The sequence below is a fragment of the Gymnogyps californianus genome, chromosome 2 (assembly GCF_018139145.2).
Source record: "Gymnogyps californianus isolate 813 chromosome 2, ASM1813914v2, whole genome shotgun sequence".
Lineage (NCBI taxonomy): Eukaryota > Metazoa > Chordata > Aves > Accipitriformes > Cathartidae > Gymnogyps > Gymnogyps californianus.
In genome coordinates this window covers 146,441,704-146,463,379 of record NC_059472.1, presented here as the reverse complement: position 1 = coordinate 146,463,379, position 21,676 = coordinate 146,441,704, and the positions used below count along the sequence as shown (strand labels likewise).

General features: G+C 35.6%; 1 protein-coding gene across 1 annotated transcript in view; it reads right to left on the bottom strand.

Annotated features, from left to right (window-relative positions):
* Positions 1–21,676, bottom strand: part of MALRD1 (MAM and LDL receptor class A domain containing 1) — a 295,587-nt gene that overhangs the window by 59,276 nt on the left and 214,635 nt on the right. The window contains exons 33-35 of the mRNA XM_050890929.1: positions 9,741–10,016; positions 4,342–4,467; positions 1,726–1,792 (exon numbers count right to left, since the gene is read on the bottom strand). Of these exons, the coding sequence (XP_050746886.1) occupies positions 1,726–1,792; positions 4,342–4,467; positions 9,741–10,016 (469 nt within the window). The remainder of the gene's footprint in view (positions 1–1,725; positions 1,793–4,341; positions 4,468–9,740; positions 10,017–21,676) is intronic.

The following is a 21,676-nucleotide window of genomic DNA, read 5'->3' as shown; positions in this document are numbered from 1 at the left end:
TCCCCTGTTATTATATGTATGAGTAATTCCTTCAAAATATTATAAAGCCTTGAATGGTACTGATATTGGACTGTTGATGTGGCTATGCCTTTTCTTCTCCATTTGCTGTTCTCCAGTCACATCCCTTACCAGAAGAGTTTTCAGAAAGCCTTCCACTGTTGCAACATGCACTACTTTTCTAGCATTCTTGAATAGAGATGACCTATTTCCCCAACACAAGCACATACAGCTCTTGGAGTTATATTAGCCTGTCAGTTAGGTCATTTTCATTTCTGTGCCTTTGCTCCAATTACCTATGCATTGCATCAGAATTCAATGTCATGTTTCTTACCGAATGTTGAGGGAAAGTATCCTATTTACTATTTCACTATTCCAACTATCTTTTATTTCTGTGGATAACGAACACTTGCTAATTTGATTTCCTTTCATTTGCCAGTCCTAACATAAGTTCAATTTTTATAATTCTCATGTATCCTTAAAATCTCAATTACTCCCCCAGTGCCTTGTCCCTACAAGCAATTTTCTTGTTAATCAATGGTTTAATCTACCAGTTGTAAACTCCCTGACTACTCCCAATCCGTTTATTTTCTGCTGGCTATCCATCCCATTTAATCTGCAACCTTTCCCTATGTTTTTTGTCCCCTTTGTCTCCTTCTGTGTCCCAAGAAGTTTTGAAACAGCCACCTTAATAAAATTCCAAACTTCTTGCAGAGACCGTTCTCTATTCTACAATAGAGGAGATTCTTTGGGAAACCTGCAGGTAATTAACAGTGTTTTCTGAGAGCTAAATCAAAGTACTCTATATGAAAGTGCTTGTATTTATCTGTTATATTTCTTCAACCTAAAGGATAAACCTGTCTTGAAAGATACAAATTCTGCAATAACTGAAATTTTGTCAGCAGGCTTATTAATGTGAGTTTCCTAGAGACTAGGAGAGAAACCTTAATGTCTCGTCTTGACTAAGATAGATACTCTGATAAAGTCACATCTGTAGTAATTTGGCAAACTCTTTGGCAAGATCCACTGAAGCACATGAAGGACAAAAGTATGATAACTTATAACATGGCTTTCTTTGCACTTTAAAAAGTCTCCTGTAATTTCCCAGTGGGAAATAGAGTGATATCTTGTGTAAATGCATCCCTTCAGATAGCCTGAGACACTTTCTAATGACTCGTACATTCCACATCAGAATTGCATACGTTATTTGTTTTTCAGTGTAGAGTATTTCCAGAAAAATACAAGCATATTTTTAACTCTTTGTTTGGCATAAGTGGAAAAATACTACTTTCTTTCTCCAAATATATGCAAAAAATAACATTATAACAGAAATACATTGCAAGTTCAGGTAAAGATGAGAACATGGCCTGCTGTAAATCTCATCTGAGGTACACAACACCTGCTGCATATAAGGCATCATTTTTCATAGAAGCATGTGTTGTTAAATGTTGATGTGAAACATGAGACACAGAAAACTTAAGGTGTCAGGCCAACAGGTTGTCTCATGTAATGATAGATGAAAGCTACAGAAAATTCTATCTGATAAACAGTATTCTTCTCAAAATATGATTTAACTTAGCAACTGTAAATAAAAATAGTGTAGACATACAGAGACTTTTAAAAATACACTTCTATTGAATGTTATTTCACTCCCTGGGGAATGAAACAGCTCTTTCAACAACACCTTTTCCCAACTTCAAGCACAAGTCAATCCCCAATGCAACTTACTGGCATAATGGAATGTCATCTTTGATGATGCATCTTCCTCCATTTTTGCAGTATTCTTCAGGACAAACTGCAAACATAAAAGTAAAAATTATGATTTAAATTTTCCCCCCTCATTATTATATTTGTCATTGCCTGATTTTCAAAATGGCAGAATATTCACACCTGTCATTTTGGAGCTTAGTACTTCCAAAAACTCTTCCTTTAGACCTTGACTTGGTGTGCTGGTTTTGGCTGGGATAGAGTTAATTTTATTCATAGTAGCTAGTACGGGGCTATGTTATGGATTTGTGCTGAAAACAGTGTTGATAATACAGAGATGTTTGCTAAGCAGCGCTTCCACAGAGTTAAGGCATTTCTGCTTCTCACACCACCCCACCAGCGAGTAGGCTGGGGGTGCACAAGAAGTTGGGAGAGGACACAGCTGGGACAGCTGACCCCAACTGGCCAAAGGGATATTCCATACCATATGATGTCATGCTCAGCATACAAAGCTGGAGGAAGAAGAAGGAAGGGGAGGATGTTCAGAGTTATGGCGTTTGTCTTCCCAAGTAACCGTTATGCATGATGGAGCCCTGCTTTCCTGGAGATGGCTGAACACCTGCCTGCTGATGGGAAGTGGTGAATGAATTCCTTGTTTTGTTTTGCTTGCGCATGTGGCTTTTGTTTTACCCACTAAACTGCCTTTATCTCAACCCACAAGTTTTCTCACTTTTACTCTTCCAATTCTCTTCCCCGTCCCACCAGGGGGGAGCGAACGAGTGGCTGTGTGGTGCTTAGTTACCAGCTGGGGTTAAATCACACTACTTGGTGATACAAGTGTCAAGTCGTAAATACATTATAGTCAATGGGCTCCTCTTGAGCTTATAGAAATCCTGGTGCTTCACTTGAACAGGCTTCTAATTTTTCTCAAGTCAGAGTTTCATTTGACTCCAGAAATGGAGCTTTTGCCACTTACTCAATTTTCAGACAAATAGGAATACATAAAATAAGAGCCAAAAGAACTGAACTTATATTTAATTAGTACCTAAATCCACTTTATTATTAATAGCTTTTATATAGGGGTAATGAACAGACACTTACGCCTGTGTCACCAACCTTCTTATTAAAGATATCCAGAATTTTAACACTTAGAATCACATTCTCATAAGAACTAGACAAATCAGTCTTGAAAATATTAAAAGTGTTTAAGTAGAGGGGGATGTCAGTGATATACTATTATAAACTTTTGACTTCCCTTAACATGGATTTCCACATCATCACATTTAGTTTTACTGAAGTTTACATCTCTACAGCAAGAAAAACTCAAAATCAAAACAAATCCCCTCAATCTTCTTTAGTAAGAAAAAAACTGGTAAAATGCAAATTAGACCTAAAGAATTTTGGATATATGCCACATAAAATCTTTTGCTGAGGCATATAAACAGTGCTATTCAGTGTGGACACCTCCAGTTTTAAGAAGAAATTTTGGAAAGTAAATTACTTAAAAGATCTGCTTTCTGACAAAATAGTGGAATATTTGTAATTTACTGTCATGCAAGTCTACTAGTTTATGTTCTATATTCTTCTACATTGAACTAATTTCTGAATATATTTCTGAATATATTCCTTTTCATTTAAAATACTTCTTATAAATCAAATTTACCAACTACATTCTCTCTGCATTGTAAAATTGGTAATTTTTGATGTTAAAGTATGATTTCTTCTCTCATGTTAAAATAAAAAAAAAAGTATAACAAACATATAATGAACACAATACTTGTGGGCAAGTTTCACTCCCAGAGAAACCAAGAAGTGAATGTAAAACTTCTAGTTTGTGAATAAACATTTAACATACTATAATGAATTATGTTATTACAATACATACTATATATTGTGAACTTTATCACATAATTCATAATAAATTATAAAAACAGAGAGTTAAATTCTCAGCTGATGCAACTTCACCAAAGTTAAGGGAGTATTGTTAAGACAGAACTGGCCCAGAGTTCATAACTGGCTTGGGGAAGAACTGCGGTAACTTTGTGTCACTGAATGGGATGCTTTGAATCTAAATTTAATTCTTTATATCATCATCTATGTTTTTATTAGATTTTGTTAATAAAAATCTGATTCAGATTGGTTGTGTATTATTGTCCTGTTCTTACCTTTCTCCACCATTTAATTATTGCAAACCAAACCTGAATATTTTGGGAAATGCACTGTGCTAAAACAGATGCTATGTATTTTATTTTCCAACCTGGATTTCCATACACTTGAAAAAAAAACCAAACAAAAAATCCTATTAACTCAGAAATGTAGGTTAACTTAAGTGGGTTATTCAGCTGGCTAAAATCAAGAGAGTGCCCTAGTAGTATACTACAGAGGCTTTTTTTTTAGACAATGTGTTTATACCTTAAGAAACAGCCCTTGTGAAGACGTTAACTAAGCATATTATTTTCCCTCTTTTTCTCACTATTTTATCTGTGTCATACTTTCATCAGGAAAATTCATGCCTGATGTAATTTGATTAAGTTTTAGCAGAGGAAATTCAGTCAAGTTTGAGGACTGCCTAAAGATTCAGTAGGAAATGACCATACTTTTTTGTTTCAAATGATATTTTTATGCAAAACTGAGTACCTGAACAGCTGGACTCATCAAGGCTGAAATCAATGCAGTCTGCAATGCCGTCACAACGCTGGGAGATTGCTATACATTGATTAGTTGATGCACATAACAAAGAACCATTGAAACAATCTTTAATGGCTGAAACGAAAAGTAACATGACAGTTATTATCAGCTATATTTCTTTTTCTCACTGTTAAAAAACTACCAGGAAACTTGATTTGTACTATAGTATATAAACTTGCATCTGTGTGACCTCTACAAGCTTTCATCTTCAAAGACATACAACTTTACTATTCAGTAGGTAAATAAGTAAACAAACACAGAGCACAGATGTTACAGAAGCTGGATTTTCCCATGTTATATTTGTAAAGAAGAGGAGGATGTATTTACTTAAAACGTTGACAAAGTAAGCTGCAAAACCCCAATGAAAACCCATAAAAAGATCTCACAAAACATAATCAACTCTTATTCATAACCTAGTTTTAAAATGATGGAATTAATTTTTAAACACAAATCAAAAAATTGACATTATATATTTTTCTTCTATTACAAGAAACCACATACTAAGAGATAGTTAACATATAAAAAGTAGAGAAATACTATACTGAAAAATCTAAACTTGCACACGTTTTTTGTTCTTGGGCTTTCAGTTATATTTTCTATGTTTGTCCGGAAGAATTATGAGGGGTAAATCTTGCTGGAATCCCATAAGCCTTCAGGTACTGAATTATTCCTGAGCCACTGATCTACAGGATGTACCTGATGGTCCTGCAGACTCCTGTAGAGTATAACACCATTTTGTCATTTTATCTCACACAATGTTCTCTTATGCTGCCTTAAACTACTGTTTTTTAAGGGGGTTTTTGGTAATTTAAGCTGAACTCTGTCACCATGACACTAATGCAAATCAGAGGGAACTCTTCTGACTCCATCAGTTAGATATATTCACATTAGCTTGTGAGTTTAGAGTGGGAGAAAGAATCTGGGAATATTAAAAATACCCCACTGCTGCATCTAAATTTCATAATACTTTCTTGCTTCTGGGTTCAAGAGCCAGTGTACACAACAATCAGCCTCTCAGGCTGGATGGCCAGGCTGCTGTAGGATATGTTTGCTCCACTCTTAGATGTAATTTAAATCACTGGCCTATATAGACTGCAACAGTATGCTAAATTTAAAATACTGCAGTTCAATTTAGACCACAATAATGGAGGCAAATCTTGCCAGTTTTGATCTTGCCAGTCAACTCTTGCCAGTTTTGATATTCTTTCAGAAATATAAAATTACTCATGTGAGTAAGGGTTTGTGGGATCAAACCTTTTAATTACATGCACTGACCATTTACTAAAGCCTGCAGAAAAATCTGTAGAATACTAGCAACTATAAAGAGGAGCTTGCTTTTGTTTCCAATTTCAATTCACCTGTATGAGAACTTAAAAGTTCTGGCTGATCTTAAACTATCACTATACTCTTCTGCACATGTGTTTATATCAAAGTCTCTTCAATTGACTGGAGAAGTTGATATTGAAGAGGGAATTTGCTGGTAGTGACAGCAGGATAAAAGCAACAACAAGAAAAACAAAAATTTCCTTTTCTGCTCTCCATTCTCTTGACCACTCAGTCTGGCGGAACAGGTTGTGGCAGACTGAAAAACCCCAGCAGATTACAGCATCACTCCACATTTGTAGCATATCCTACCATCTATCTCTTATGATTGTCAGCTTTCCAGAAAGTAACTGACAGTCCCATGCCCTCTGCTGTACTTCCCTAACCAAATAATAATCTCATATTTATTTTGGTGCAATCAGATCCAAATCCTGGACACCCTTTGCAATTTGGGGGATGATTATACCAATGGTATTGGAACCAGTTTTATAAGTGGTCATTTGCACGCAAATATCCAGTCTGTAAACGTAATTACATGTTCAGACTAGGACTTCAACAGAAACAAAGTTGGAAATTTGACATAAAACATGTTCTTCTTATGTGCTTTAGACCTTTTTTGCCTGCACGTGTATTTTGAGGATGCTGTAGACTGTATGGATATAGAGTACTGCTTATGGTTTGTCGTATATATTATGACTAATACAGAGATTCAGTTCCTGAGCTCTAACTTGCATTGAGGGTTGTGATAAGAACAGAAAGTGTCATTTAGCCCTTTATTATTTTCCCTAGTCCTGGACTGACTGCTGGACTCATACCTGAGGATAAAACAGAAGAAATGCTAATTATTTTTGGTCCATTTATATCTGTTGATCATCAAGGTGGTTTTGACATGTCCCTTTACCTCGAGCAAGCTTATTGCATTGAGATTTTTATACCACTTACAGAGGGAACAGTCATAGCAATGGATCTGACTACTGAATACTTTGCACAGACCCAGCATTTAAGACAGAAAGGACAATGACACTAAGTTATTGGTGCTGAGGTAAAGAATGTTAAGAGCACATTTTAAAAATAATGGTTTTTCTCTTATTACATCGAAATTAAAATTAATATTGCTTACTGTTAACAGAGTTACAAGTAGCTTCAAATTTCTCCAACTAGTTATTCTTTACTTTCATGAGAGGCCTTCAAGTGTTTTTGGGATAAAGACATTAAACGGAGGCATTAACAACAGTGAAAACACGCAAGTGAAAATATCATCTTTTTGCCTATATTTAATTTTCCAGGTCCAAATTAAGTCTGTAGAAAGGATAAAAATATCACAGCCCCTTTGAAAGTATACCATTTTTAATATTTACTAGGTATTTAAAGCTTACCAGGACTACAACAGATATGTTTTGGTGCACTACAGAGAACTGAGATATCATTTTTTATTCATTGTTATTAGCACTTCAGTCAGATGATGTTGGGGTCTGTGGAAAAATAATGTGTAGAACACATTGGTGCTAATATGTTTGTTTTACACCCTTACTATTGTAATCAGGCAATTTAAAAAAAAAAATTGAAAATTAGATTAAATAGCTGAGATAATGTACCCTTCACTAAGAAGGGTAGCACAGCAAGAAGAGGACTGGTGAAGTAGAACATCTATAACTGGAAAACAGTTCCAAGATTTTCTTGTTAAAAGTAGCAAGTAATAAAATCCACCACATTAGTAGGTATAAAACAGTATTAACATAATACTGTACAACCTAACTGCTGAGTGAACTCTACGGGAAATTCCGTCTGCATAAATCTCTAAGTCATGCAGAAAAACATTTCTGTGGTAGAAATTGTGGTTTTAGTAGAGATCTGACGAATGCATTTTTTTGTTTGTTTTGCTTTGTCCTGGCCTTCTTTTGGCTTTTATACTTAATCTCTGCAAGATGCAAGATGCATTTTGACAACTGGTCTTCATTCCAGAAGAAAACTTTCTCTGATGAAATCCTGAATTCAGAAGCCAGAACTTTTTTGACCGTCTATTGTTACACTTGAATGAAATTGCTAAGGGACATGAAGCACACAAAATGGATGGTGCCAGTAATTCCTAAACTGAAATTTTCTAAAATCAGCAGGAAGATTTGATCTGCACAAAAGAAAAAAAAAAAAAAAAAAAAAGAATACTTTGCTACTTAAATCTTACTCTGTGTTCATAACTGCTTAGGAAAAAAATATTCATTTTCAATCTAAAATCTGAAAAAAAAACCCTGTTCCCAATCTGTGCTATTATTACAGTACACATAGGCCAGAATTACTAGCACAACAATCAATTTTATAGATTATGCAGAAATTTCAATAAAATAAATAAAATTTGTGAAATATTTACTTTTTCTCTCTCTGACTTTTCTCTGGTGACAAACTTACATGGCATTTCACATGTTAAAAGGAGACAGCTAGAGATGACATGCTGCACTCTCATGGCATATACATTTTGATGGGAGAACCAACCGTGACAATAATTGGCTTTTCACTGATTCCGTTCCAAACTACCACTAACCACTCTCTTTTTGCTTTGCCTGCAACCAGTATCTTCTTCAGAGAAGAAAAATGAGTTGCTGCTTCTGTATTCTTATCTTATATTGTCAACACTTACATGTTTATATAGTCAAAACTGAACTTTGGGGTAACAATGTGATTACAGCTTTGACTAAGTTTCCACCCTACTCAGAACCCCAAGGTCTGCAATATTTATGGACAATTTTTGTTCTTTGAATAGACCAGGACTTAATTTCCTCTCATTCCCTGGGCATTGCTTAGAAGTCAAAGGCAATGAAACAATATCTCAGTTGCTTGGGGAATACTGACAATCATGGAAATTTTGTGGCCTTCAGATTTTGGGATTCTAGAACACATTAGCTGCTGTGTTGTGGAGTTGGGATGTACATGTACCAGGATACAGCAGTGAGGTCTCTAATAGAGGGCAGATTGAGGAGGAAACAGGACCAAAAGAAGATTGATGAGGAGAGGTTGTTTGAACTTAGGGACATGTAAAATTTCTACATGCCTTTGGGGCATGTAGATTTTAAGAGATATCTCCAAAATCATGCCTTTTGCAAACAAAGCCACAGAGCCCACTTCTAAACAAAAGTGCCTAGAAAAGCATGCACAGATAGTCTGCAAAATCCATGCCAGTTTTGTAATTTGTTAAAAGAAATGGCATGTGCAGTGGCCTACGTGTATATTCAGTAGTTTTGATACAAAATATTAAAGCACTTGAATTTCTAGCCCACTGGAAAGTGATATTTTACTAACTGTTTTGGTTCTGATAAGGATGAAAAATAAAATGTTAAAAAACTTTTGCAGAATGAGAAGTTTAGGAAGAAAAGTTTTTATATGTAAAAAGCCTCTTTGTTTTTTCTATGTAGCTAATTATTTTGACCTTCCTGGAATGAAACATTTGGCCTCAGTTCATCTACGAACAATGGAATATTTTGAAATGGGCAGATACTCATTTTTGTGTTTATCTATCTGCAACTTCATAGTATCTCATTGTAGTTACAGTTCAAAGCCTGTTGTCCTTGCGTTTTGCTTGTGAGCCGTTTACCTTGGTGAGGGCAGAGATTGCTGCTACGACATGAACAGATTTGATTTAAAAATCCTTGAAAGGTCAGGACTGCCTTGAATGTTACTGAATTAAAGAACTGTGAAAGTCTTTCTATCTCTCGTACTGTAATCAGACATGAGGCAATGCAAATGCAGCTGACTGATCTATGGAGAAAAGTGGAAATGCTTCCAATTATTAACAGAAATACAATGCAAACGATTTTAAGCATTTATCAGAGTTGATAGCCAGGGAATAAGAATGCATTATTTGCAAATGTAGAGTGTCTCTCCAGGTAAGACGTTATACGTGATGCAAATAATATTTTTCTTGATGAGGGAACAGTGAATTTTACACTATACTTCATTATGTTGCTCTCTTTCATATCACTGTTTTAGGAAAGTAAGTTAGCATTGCCTTAACTATAGCAATGAAAGTAACTTACGGCAACCAACTTCATCTTCATTAAGGTGACAGTCAGGCACACCATCGCATTTCAGGAGGGATGGGATACAGCCTTTGGAAGGACACAGGAACTCTGTTTGCTTGCAGGATCCCGGAGACATGGTGGTAGGCATCTCTGTGGGACAGTTCATTTCATCACTTCCATCCATGCAATCTTCAGTCCCATTGCATTTTGCAGGGAGGGGCAAACACTGCTGCACATACGCACACGTGAACTGGTCACTACTGCAAGTTGGAGGGTGTGGATCAGCTGATCCTACAAGAAAAAAAGGAATATTTATTGATTCTCTTCTTTCAGTAGTCATCTATACTGCCTTTGAGATGTACATAGGGACTGCTGGGAAGGCAGCTGATTTTGATTACTAAACTCTTTAAAAAAAAACCCAAACAACTTGTATAAAAACACAGCTCCTAAGTACAGAACACACTATTAGAAACATTTTGTCTCATCGTATTAACTCCATTGTTGTTGCTGTTGCAGTATTTTGCTTCTAAAGCTCAAATTCAGCATTTGTTTTGATCCTATTACTGCTTGTGCCATGTACGTACAGAAGGGATAATACCAAAATATTAGTAAAACTTATCTTTCACCCTGTATCAGGAAAGGATTAAAATAGCCATCAAGTTACAATCTTCCTCTATTTGTATATTGAATGGGTGAACAAAAATCACAGAATATGTAAGTCTGGATCAACAAGGAACTCCTTTCATGGAAAGCTATTATACATGGTAAGGTCTGAACCCTCAGCAGAGTAAGAAAAAGATTTTCATAAAGTAACAACAAAGATTTTTACTGATATAGTTTATTATCACTGTGATTCTATAGCTTAACTTGATGTGATAGAGAAATAAATCAAAGAAAATAGTAGAGAAAAGTTTCCATTGCTGGAAGAAATACTGGAAAAAACTTTCTGTGATCACTTATACAAATAAATTTGTCTCAGACACTTAAGTCCCTCTTTCTTCCTACGAAAAACATTGCAACTGAATTTTACCAGCAGAAGCATCAGAACTATTTGTGGAAACTGAATTCTAAGAAGCTGGCTATGCTAACGCTGTGTTCTTTACACCAACAGTGTCTCCCATGGGAGCAACGTGATGGCTTCCTGTAATTTTTGTTTTATGTGCAGGGAAAAGAGAAAAATCTACAGAATTTAACTGTATGTATTTAATCTTTTCTAGGTCAATTTGCAGCAGGTGAGTAAAGAAAATAATATTATGATTATTAGAGACAAGGAAAGACAAATTAATGTCACCACCTCTGTAAAAGACAGGAGGGGTTTTGCTGTTGACTCGGGCTGAAGCAGAGCAGATCAAGTGCAAAAGTTCATGGGTGGGTTTTAGCTTGCCTTTTGAAATGGTGCAAGCATTGCTCTCTGACCTCAGAAGTCAAATGTTACTGCTGCATTAAGGCATGACACGATCTAAGGGAATACATAGATATTGGCATTATTTTACTACTTTTAATCCACTGGGCATAGCAGTATGTTTGTGTATTCTGTGACATCAGGCTGGGGTTTTACAGCAGGAGAACTTTGCTGAAACATGCTCAGTTTCTAAAATACCTGCATCATGGATAACAATAGCATTTTGTACAAAAAAACGAACTGCTAATGCATTCAGATAAACAGAATACTAGTATTTTACCATCTGGTTCCTTGTGAAACAGTTACAAGGAAAAAGAGCTCAAACGGCTGCCTAACATTGACCTTTGCTAGCTTAACAGTTTTTGATTTTCATGTTAACTTTATGTCAGAAAATCATAACTGACAAGGTTCATACAATACAACATTTCTGACATCATTTCATACTGCTAGTGTTGTTAACTTCTACTATGCTACTAGAAAAATTTATTTCATACACTGGACATAATCTAACCATAAACCAATAATAATGACACAGTGAAAATAATAACCTACTGATCTTTTGGCTTGTTCGTATTCAGAATTACATCATAAATCCCTCAAAGAAAGACATGTACTTTTAAATGGGATTGAAAAGATTGCGTTTTCATGACACATGTTTTATAAATGTGTTAGTCTCAAAAAAATTATTTTCATTTATGCTACTTCAAAAGGCTTCTGAAAGTTGTCTTTAGTTGATTATAGACATTTAAATCACATAGTGAATTTATTTTTGAACAAATTAAAAGTATCTTAGATTTTGCATTTTTTACTACTTTGTTCCCATATTTTAGCAGATAATTAATAATAGTAGCACATAACGATGTTAGAATTGGGTTCATCATGAAGAATTTGCATATAAGGCCATGATTCCGCCAAGATACCAATGAAATGTATGGAAAGTCATTGGGGTAACATCTTTCTCTCTTTATTGATATAAAACAGGCACTGTTAAAAATAGAGTAAATCTTATGCAATGGATTTTTAAAAAAATGAATTATTTTATATTTTTAGTTTGCACTTGCTCTGGAAAAAAAAAAGATATGATTATATTAGATAGCATTTTTTTTTCCTTCTGTTAACTTCTGACCCTTTTTCTCACAGTGCCTAGGGGGCAGGTAGGCAGTGAAAATGACTTAAGCTGCAGTCTGTTCCACTTAGGCATGCACTTTTGTTGTTACATAGTCCAGTTTTAGTTTTTCTGTGTTTGTTCTGATACAGTGGAAATTAACCCCACACAGTTACAATACATTTGACTTTGCTATGATCACTTGTTTATGTTGCAGGAAAGATTGCGTTTATAGTACATTTGTGAGCATTTTTGACCCAGTTTAATTCCCTATACCTGTCCTGTTCGTGATATGTTTGCTAACAGGTTTCTACCCAACTTCTGAAAATTGAGATTCCCTCTTAAAATCGATGATGTTTGAATGTGTTGCTTGTTATGAATCTGGTCTTGAGTGTTAAACTATCTTCGGGCTTTTGTAGCACTGGTCAGTTTAGCCTTATGGTCCCAATCATGTAAAGCGCTTATGCACATAAATGATCCTGTACTAAATTCAGTAGTAAGGCAAATGCTTGAATGCTCTATTGAGTGGGGGATTAATTTTTTAATTATTATTATTTTCTATCATGATTCCCTATTGTTGTTAGAAAATAATGCGTAGAAAGAAGTTCTTCCTGACTTTTGTACCAATTAGTTTAGAATGTGCAATATTCACTGAGAGCCATGAAGATGTCTCCAGTTTATGCTAGAGGTTAAATTAGGGGTAAGGTTAACCAGGGGTCTTGTTGAGATCTGTTTTATGTTTTCAGTACATTAATAAAAATCCAAAGCGATACCCTGAAACCAACAAAATCATTTTAGATCAGAACAATAAATATGATGAGAAGATACCTCAAAGACAGTAAGAATATCACCTTGCTTATTAACTCACACTATGTATTAATTAGTTCACATCTGTTTGGTTTCAGATGCAACAGGAAAATTGTACTCTGGATGACATTCTATAAAATATCATGATTGCTGTGATCTGCCAAAACTGTACTCTCAAATTCAATCTATTTTCTTTACATAAATTAGGTTATAAATGCTTTTCTTAATTACAAATTAAATGTGCCTGGTAAAAATTTTGAAAATTTATAAAACATTTACTTGTATATAGCTAACATTTAAAACCGACTAATTAGGAATATGTAAATCTAGAAAATCATTAACTAATTCCAACTGAAATCGCAAGCAACATATTAATGCAAAACTAATTACTTTCATTCAAAGCTACTATCTATGTAATTATTTATATTAAGCTCATCATCTACTACTGACATGTTTCATTCTAAAGAGTGGCAATATTAATTTTGTTTTCTTGCCACTGGGAAGAATTGAACTAAAATGTTAACTCTGCAATGTGGTTTGCAGTGAAAAATGAGCTGACACTAATGAGAGACTCATCATAAATACCCTCCATTGTCCTGAGTTACACAGTGGTATACTCACCTGACTCAGCCTTAGAAAATAACTTTAAACTTATGCATATACATGAATATCCACTCTGTAGATACCTATGAAGGTTATGTAAACAGCAGAATCTGAAGTGTGTTTTTTCAATGCAAATCAGACTATCCGATTGTGGCCCATGGGCCATTTCAGTCACTTAAAATTGTTAGATTCAACAATCGCCTAATACTGGCATGCCAAAAAAAATGTTTCCCTCACCTTTTGCCAAAAGCAGAAAAGATGTTCCCAACCCAGCACTCATCTCCTGAGTGCTGTGTGGCTCTCATTTTCAGACCACATTCAGGAGTGGAGGAGATATTGTACAGGTTACTTTTTTAAAAAACAGTATCTATTTGAAGCTGTTTAAGGATTTGGAGATAAATCTACCGAAAATTATGTGTTCTAAGGAACACAGGATAAAAGCTTAACTTTCTGTATCCAGGCCGCATGATCACTGAAAAGCAGGACTGGAGATCCTCAGGAATACGTTCAGTATTTGCACACAGATGAAAAGCAAACTAATCAAAAACAATTTCAGAGAAAATAACCTCTGCTCTGTGGAACACCGAGTCTGGATTTAGATCTGCATGAAAAACAGCAGCAAATTGTTGATGTTCCATTATAGCTAAAGGAATCACGATTTTTTAAGTAGCAAACTGAGGACATGTCCTTCTTTATTTTTCTTTGCACTCAGTGTTTTATTTTACGTTTATTTTTACCTTGCATATGGCAAATAGCCAAAATTAAAGAACAGGTTTAAAAAAGTGCATATAACATCTACTTCTACATCATAAAAAAGACATTTTAATTAGGTCTTAAAAAATGACATTTTAATTCAGTCCTAATCCTTTGTGAAACCTACTCAATCACCTACGCAGCTGTGCTGGGTGAGTTATGACCTAAGAACCAAGAAGTGCTACCCTGCAAGCACCCTCACACTTTGAAGAGAAGTTAGGTAGTTGAGGTAGATACAAAAAATAAAAAATCAGACCAGCGTGTAAAGCAAACCAAATTTGGTATGTACTGCTTCATGAACTGCAATAACTACAGCTGAATATATCTGTATTTCATTGTTGTCAGAGAAAATGGGTGCTTTCAGATACATTTTTATTTCAGTGATGTGCTAACCATCAAAACTTCTGTTACACTAAATAGAGCTTGTGAGCTGATGATTTGGGAGTAAGGAGTCTTTACAGTATGAAAAGTGTTAAATTAGTAAGTGTTTGTCATCAAGGATGTAATTACATATTTGTGGGATAGTGATTTGTTAAAGGTTTACTGTTGTTTGATGAACATTTTCTGTACACATATGCTTTGTTGTACTATTGCCTTTGTCATCCATGGAGTGTACTGATCCTGTTTCCTGACTGTATGCCAAACTTCACAGGTCGGCACTGTAAACGTTTTACCCGTGAATCACGGATTCAGTCACAGGAAATCACAGAACTGCTATTACCCAAATGCTAATATAAAATAAATGTTTGTATTACACAGTCATTAGCACAGCGAGAAACACAAAACATGCTTAATTTGCATGAAACAACACCTCCATGTTATCCACCTCCTTTCTGCCTTTCTTGTTCAGATACCATAATGTCTGGTGCAGAGTACGTCTCCATTTATATTTATATATGACCTGTAACAGTGAATTCTAATTAAGACTAGTAGACATTGGCATTAGAGTCAACACCAGGAAGCATGAAATAAAGTTACCACATGCTATTACGCAGCATTAACCCAGTTGTATCAGAGCTTGCTCTAAAGCCCATTTAGGTAAATGGGATGACTCATATTGATTTTAATGGGTCTTGCATCAGACCCTTGAAAACTGACAACCTGTCTGATATATTTGCATAAGTAATTTGCCTACTAAATCTAATAAAAACAGTGGACCTATTAACTGTAGCTAAAAGAGGCTAAAAATACCCCCTTCCAACAGTTTTCATCAGACAAGAGTATAAATTAATTACAGACCCAATCCAATGCATTAATTAAGTTGAAATAAGTGGCAGTCCTCACTTTCACTTTAGTAAACGATGGATCAGGGCATGAAATCAGCCCATTCAAGGTGGCTGGAAGGATATAACCTTGTTAAAAAAAATTAACCAGACTAAAGTTGTTCAAATACTTTAACAATCTGTCCCTGAGACTTTACCAGTGTCAATAAAGCTTCTGCTAGAAAATAAAATGTTAATTTCAAAGCTTGTAAAAAGACAAAAAGGGGGAAATAGAATCTGGCCAATTGAATCTTTAAGTCTCTTCCCCTCGTGAGAACACAGAAGTGTGGGGCAGGGTGCTGAAAAGGATCCCAGAGACCCTGTTACAAAGCCAGAATTAATGAGAACAGAACCTGGCCCAATGACTTCAAAGTTTTATATGTCTGTGCAGAACTCTGCAGAATTTATTTTAAATGATCGCAGTTTGCTAATATACAAACATAATGGAAAACAGACAGGTTTACTGCCAGTAAAATCAAGCTATGATTTATAGTTTACACTCAGAGAACTACCGCTTCTGGCTGGAACACACTGACTACCTGTGACAGCAATTTGGCAATATTTGCCATGTTTCTGCTAAGAACAGTCCAGGAATTGCTAGCTATGCCTGCTATTGTGATGGATTTATTTATTTGTTTATTTATTAGGAGCAATGAAGAACTGGAGAAGCTGTGAAGCTTTAGTTTCCAACAAAATGAGCTGGACTGGACTACAAGACAGGTTTAGAGTGGAGAAAAGAGTAGTTTCTTGGAATCAGCACATTTTCATGGGTGCGGTGGGAACACAACACTATGCTAAATCTTTTATTTCTCAACTTCTAAAGAAAGGTACCTTCTACAGGTACAAATTTATCATCAGCTGAGAAGAGCCCTGAAGAAAACTATGGTAAGATCCATATAATTTCTGAGATAAATCTGAGCTAGTGATTTACTCTTATTGAGGAGACAGGTAAGTTTTACATAATGAAGAATCTGAGAATTTTCTTCTCTTTAAGATAGTATCATGAAACTATTTTATTCCAAAAATTATTTCTCTCCATCCCTCCAAGGAAATATGTTGATTTTTATAAACAAACTTAGCAAGGCAAAATATCATCTCTGAGATTTGAGGCTTGCTTGGGTGTTTTTGGTGTAAAGAGATGGGTTTTGAAGGTTCAATATTAGTGAAAGTATTTTAATACACTAGGAATAAATCCAAAGATTTTTAATTTCCCAAAAGGCATCTAGCTTGAATCAGAAGATTTCAGTATTCTATACAAGTATAAGAAGGCAGAGAGAATCTTAAAGATTTGAACAAAGATATTGTATGTATTTATTTAAACATACATGACATAATTGCATTCAGGACTTGCCACTATTTATGTTAGTTTATATAGTGTAAATACCTTATCCTGAAATTCTTCCCAGTTTCCCTTCCTGTAAAATCCACAAAAAATTGTGGCTTCACTGCCAACTAGGTCTGCGCACTGGAAGATACTCAAATAGGCTGAAGAAGCTCTCTAAGGTACTATGCCCCGGATCATAATTTTTACTCTTTAAAAATGCAGAAAAGCCCTATCTCTGCCAAGCAATGAGGATCTAAACCATATTCTGATTGGTTTCAGGGAGAAACTAATTAACTAAAGAAACTGTTCATAAAAATCCCCAGTATCCCAGTCCTCTATCACCACTAATCTTGCTTTCCTCTTCCCCTCCTTTGTTTTTACAGGCAGCCTCCCCCAGCAGCTCCCCCTGAATCATCTCTTGCCCTTGAGGAAAGAAACTCCCTGAGCTCTCAACCTGAGAGAGATTTCTGCTTCACTGCAAGCATGAGCAGACAAGCTAACAGTGATTCCCCTGGCTCTGCAACTTAAAGAAATCAGAAGTCTCCTCTACAGAGTTTTTCCCCATGATCTAACACTGTAGTATCAGCAACTCAGGCAGTTAACCCTTCCAGTATCTCCTACGTTCAGGCTCTGGGAGTTTCAGAGATAGATCGTTGACTTCGTCTAAGCCTTTGTCAGATGAGTCCTGTTCCGCTGCAGAATTTTCTCACTATTGCTTCACACGCATGCACGCACAGACACGTGCCCACACACCCTTCAGCAAGACTCTGCACCACCAAGCTATTTTTTTGCACGAACAACCACAAACACCCACTGCACTTTTGGGGTTGTTGTCTCTTAATTAGATACAATGTGTTTTGGATTTAGTGTGAGAATGATGTTGATAACACACTGATGTTTTAGTTGTTGCTAAGTAGCGCTCATCCTAAGTTAAGGATTTTTCAGTGTCCCATGCTCTGCCAGCAAGCAGGTATACAAGAAGCTGGGAGGGAGCATAGCCAGAACAGCTGACCTGACAACATGTCCTGTCTGTGCTGAGTGTTTTGCTTTATTTGAGTTGCCCTTTTATCTCCAATGCATCCTTACATAATGATATTTTGTACTGCAGACAAATCTTCCAGAAGAAAGTGAAGCTGCAGTAGCGTGCAAGGGGAAATTTGTAACACTGGCAGTCCTTTCTCATGTGTTAAGTTGATAGACTAAAAAGACTTTCTTTTTTATTTTTTTGTAAACAAAGGAATGGATGAAAAAAAGAAGCACAGAAGCAGAAAATGCTTTAAAATAAAAAGATGAAGGATGATAACAAGTAGTTCACAAAACAGAAGAAAAGAAACAAAATACTTCAGATAGCACTGAGCAGCTGCGGGAAGTAAACTATGAAAGCAAACATAGATTAAAAAAAGAAATGAAAAAATACAGAATGATAAGGAAAGGTGAAGTAGAAGAGAAGACACAGAAGCACATTTGGATTTATTTTCTTCAAATTGTTAATTATTTCCCTAAGCCGTATTAATACTGAACTGGTGATAAACACTGAAAACATGACTGATGGTGGAAAAGCATATACTGGTTTCTCAAACACTCTAGAGCCTAGGGCACTGCATGATGTTTGCACTCCTGTTTATACCCAAGATGCAACCAAATTATTCATCTTAAAGTGTCAACAATATTCTTTTTGAATAAACCAAAACATAAAGCAATTCCTTAAAGCAGTACTATTTATAAGTTCACAAAGAGCTGTTGCTAAAGAGGGGCTAGCAGGTGACTTCGTTGTGTGAAAGGGCTGGAGCAGCAGTCAGTGCTGACTTTGTACTGAGATTTACTGTCTTCCAACAGAAGATCTCCACGAGCACAAATATTTTGCTTGGGTGATCTCTGGAAGAGATCACAAAATATATTTACTGTCTATTTGTTTCTTGAGAATACTCTCCCAATACATAAAAGCGCTATGTAACTAATACCTCACTATTTAAATTACACAGACTTTGTCCATCCAGTTTATTTCTCCAGTGATGAGTAAGTGACAAAATATAGTATTCTGATTTACATAAGCAGAATAAAGTTTGGGTGTTAGGCATCTTTGGGTTAATGCTAGGATTTAAATTAAGTAGAAGCAGAAATTTTAAGAATTTCTGTGATGCTTCCAATTTCAGCTGAACTAGAAAATACTATGAGAAAGGTATTAGTGAATACAAAATCTGATTCAATACTTCCGTATTCTTGGTCTGTCTGAAACTAGAAATGGAATTTTTTTTAACTTTTATTTTTAAAATTAAGATATTAAATAAAAATAAAGCAATTTTAAAAAAAAAATCAAGGTATTACTTAAAAGTTTAAAGAAGATGCTTAGAACAGAGTAACAACTAAATTCTTTGGTCCCTAAGATGCACTGATTCCTGTAATATAAGATCTTCACACACCTTTATCAGCAGAAAATAATAGACCTTGAAATGTGGTAAGAGTACATCTCATTTAGCAGTTAATTCTGAACTAAGCTAGATTCCATGCCACTGACTGCTGGCACTGCAGCTCTCTCTATGTATTGGCATCAGCTAGAAGTTACTTCTGCAGTAGGCCAGGGACTAGCTTGACCACACTTTGTTTAAATGTTTAGAAATATTCTTGGATCTGTAGAAAATCTCATGGCTAACGAGGGCTGACTACTTAAAAACAAATAAAAACCAGAGCTGAATTAGAGCTGCTGGTAATGCTTTATTGCTTAGAGCTCCCAACCATCTAAATTGTGATTGCTTCTATTTAGAACATGTTGCCTCAGAAAACCCAAAGTAATTAAGACAAGCTGAAAAATAACAATACAGAGAGAGGAAAAAGATCTGCAGCAGCAAAGCTATCTTCTGGAAGGGAGAACATTACACAAAACCTATACTGCAGGTAATACACTTTTCTTTGAGCTAGGTCTTTGAATAAACATGATGAGCAAAAGTCAAAGCAGGACTGACAGCAAAGTAGGTAAACTTTCCCACCGTTTCTGTTAAGGGAACTCTTCCTTAAATATCTACAGGGCTGTGAGGTTATACTATTTGAAGGTAATATCTTCAAATTTTACCATCTGAATTTCTAAGCAGTTACTCAGCAACAATTATCAGTAAAAAATAGCACCTCCTCCTAAGTAGCAGCTCTTTGTCAGGAACAGTATTAAAAAGTCAGAGATAGGTTCTTACTCCTAAACTGCTGTGGTTTATTTTATTATACAGATTTTGTGTAGTTCTCTTGCCTCTTCGCAAGCACAGATTTGGCCTACCTGGCCAGCAAGGATTATTAGGATAGGACTCTTCCCAGGGCAGTACAAAACCATGAAAAAACAGAAAGTCAGTACACTCTTAAGTAACAGCATCTAGATATCTTTTTTAGTCTGGAGAGGAGGTTATGTATCAAGTCACAAACTCATTAGGAGATTGCCTTCCATTAGACAATTTTTTTTTTTTTTTTGAGAAATACACACCTCGGACAACAGTAAGAGTGACTATAAAACTGGGGAGGGGGATGGATGATAGAAGAAACTGGGAGAATTGTCAGGGTGCACATACAACTGTGGAGTGGTTGGTGGAGGCAAAAAATATGTGGGGAATGTAAAAATAGGAAGCCTGAAATTGGATGCCCAATTAAGTGAGGAACAAGAGGTGGATTAGTAGAATTTGGAACTGTGGGAGCATCAGGATCGAGGAAGATGGATCTAGGATGGCACATTTAATGCAAGTTAAAGGTTATGAATGGAGGTATAAAGAAAAATAGTAGTAAGGGTAGAATACTCTGTACTCTAATTCCAAGTAATAGATTTAAATGAGTGGAAGATGATCTACTGCAGAGCATGGGAGAGGGATGCAATGTGATAGGAATTAAAAAACTTGAAAAAGACCTCCTGCATCCAAGGGTTGCTAATTGATGTTTTTCCAATAACAACTACATTATAAATGATTTTCTAATAATAACTAAAAGTTTGTGTATATTCAGAAAGAACTGGCTTATTCACAGAAGAAAAATCAGCTGAGAGCTATCAGAAAGCATGACCTTCAGGGCTTCAGAAAGTCTCTGAACCAAATTAATACAGATTGAGAAAGACTGGGGGAGGGCAGAATTTATTATGCTCTTCTTTCATTCTAATACATTTCCTTGGGTATCCATTATTGGCCATACCAGAAGACTTGCCTAGGCTACTTTTAGAGTAATATAATTTATGCCACTCTTGCAAGAGCATAAAGAATAAACTTATAAAGAACAACGTTTCATAAAGAATTCATGTACAGATCCTTCCTATACCTCTAGAAATCAACATAAAAAATACATAGAAATTGTCTGGAGCAAGTGAAAACAAAGACAAGTATCCTGCATTTAAGTTAAACATGTCAACTGTCCAAGGAAAAGTCTGTTTCTTTTTCAGATGAGGTAATAATGATATACTACAGAATAGAGCAAGATAAACTACTATTTCTGTCTTGTAAGTATTGCAGCTTGTAAGAACTAATTCCAGGCTGATTGCCAGCTTACCATAGAAAGGAATAAGTTGACTCCTGAAGGAGTCTGCCTCTTCTGCAGCTGGGCAAAGAGCCTAGATGACCAACTAAGACCATCTGATTTATTTTTAGGTGGTTGCATATAGATAAGGTATGAGTTTTTGATTTATCCAACAAACCGTAAGTAACCAATATAACTAACAATTTTTCTTAAGGCTTTCCT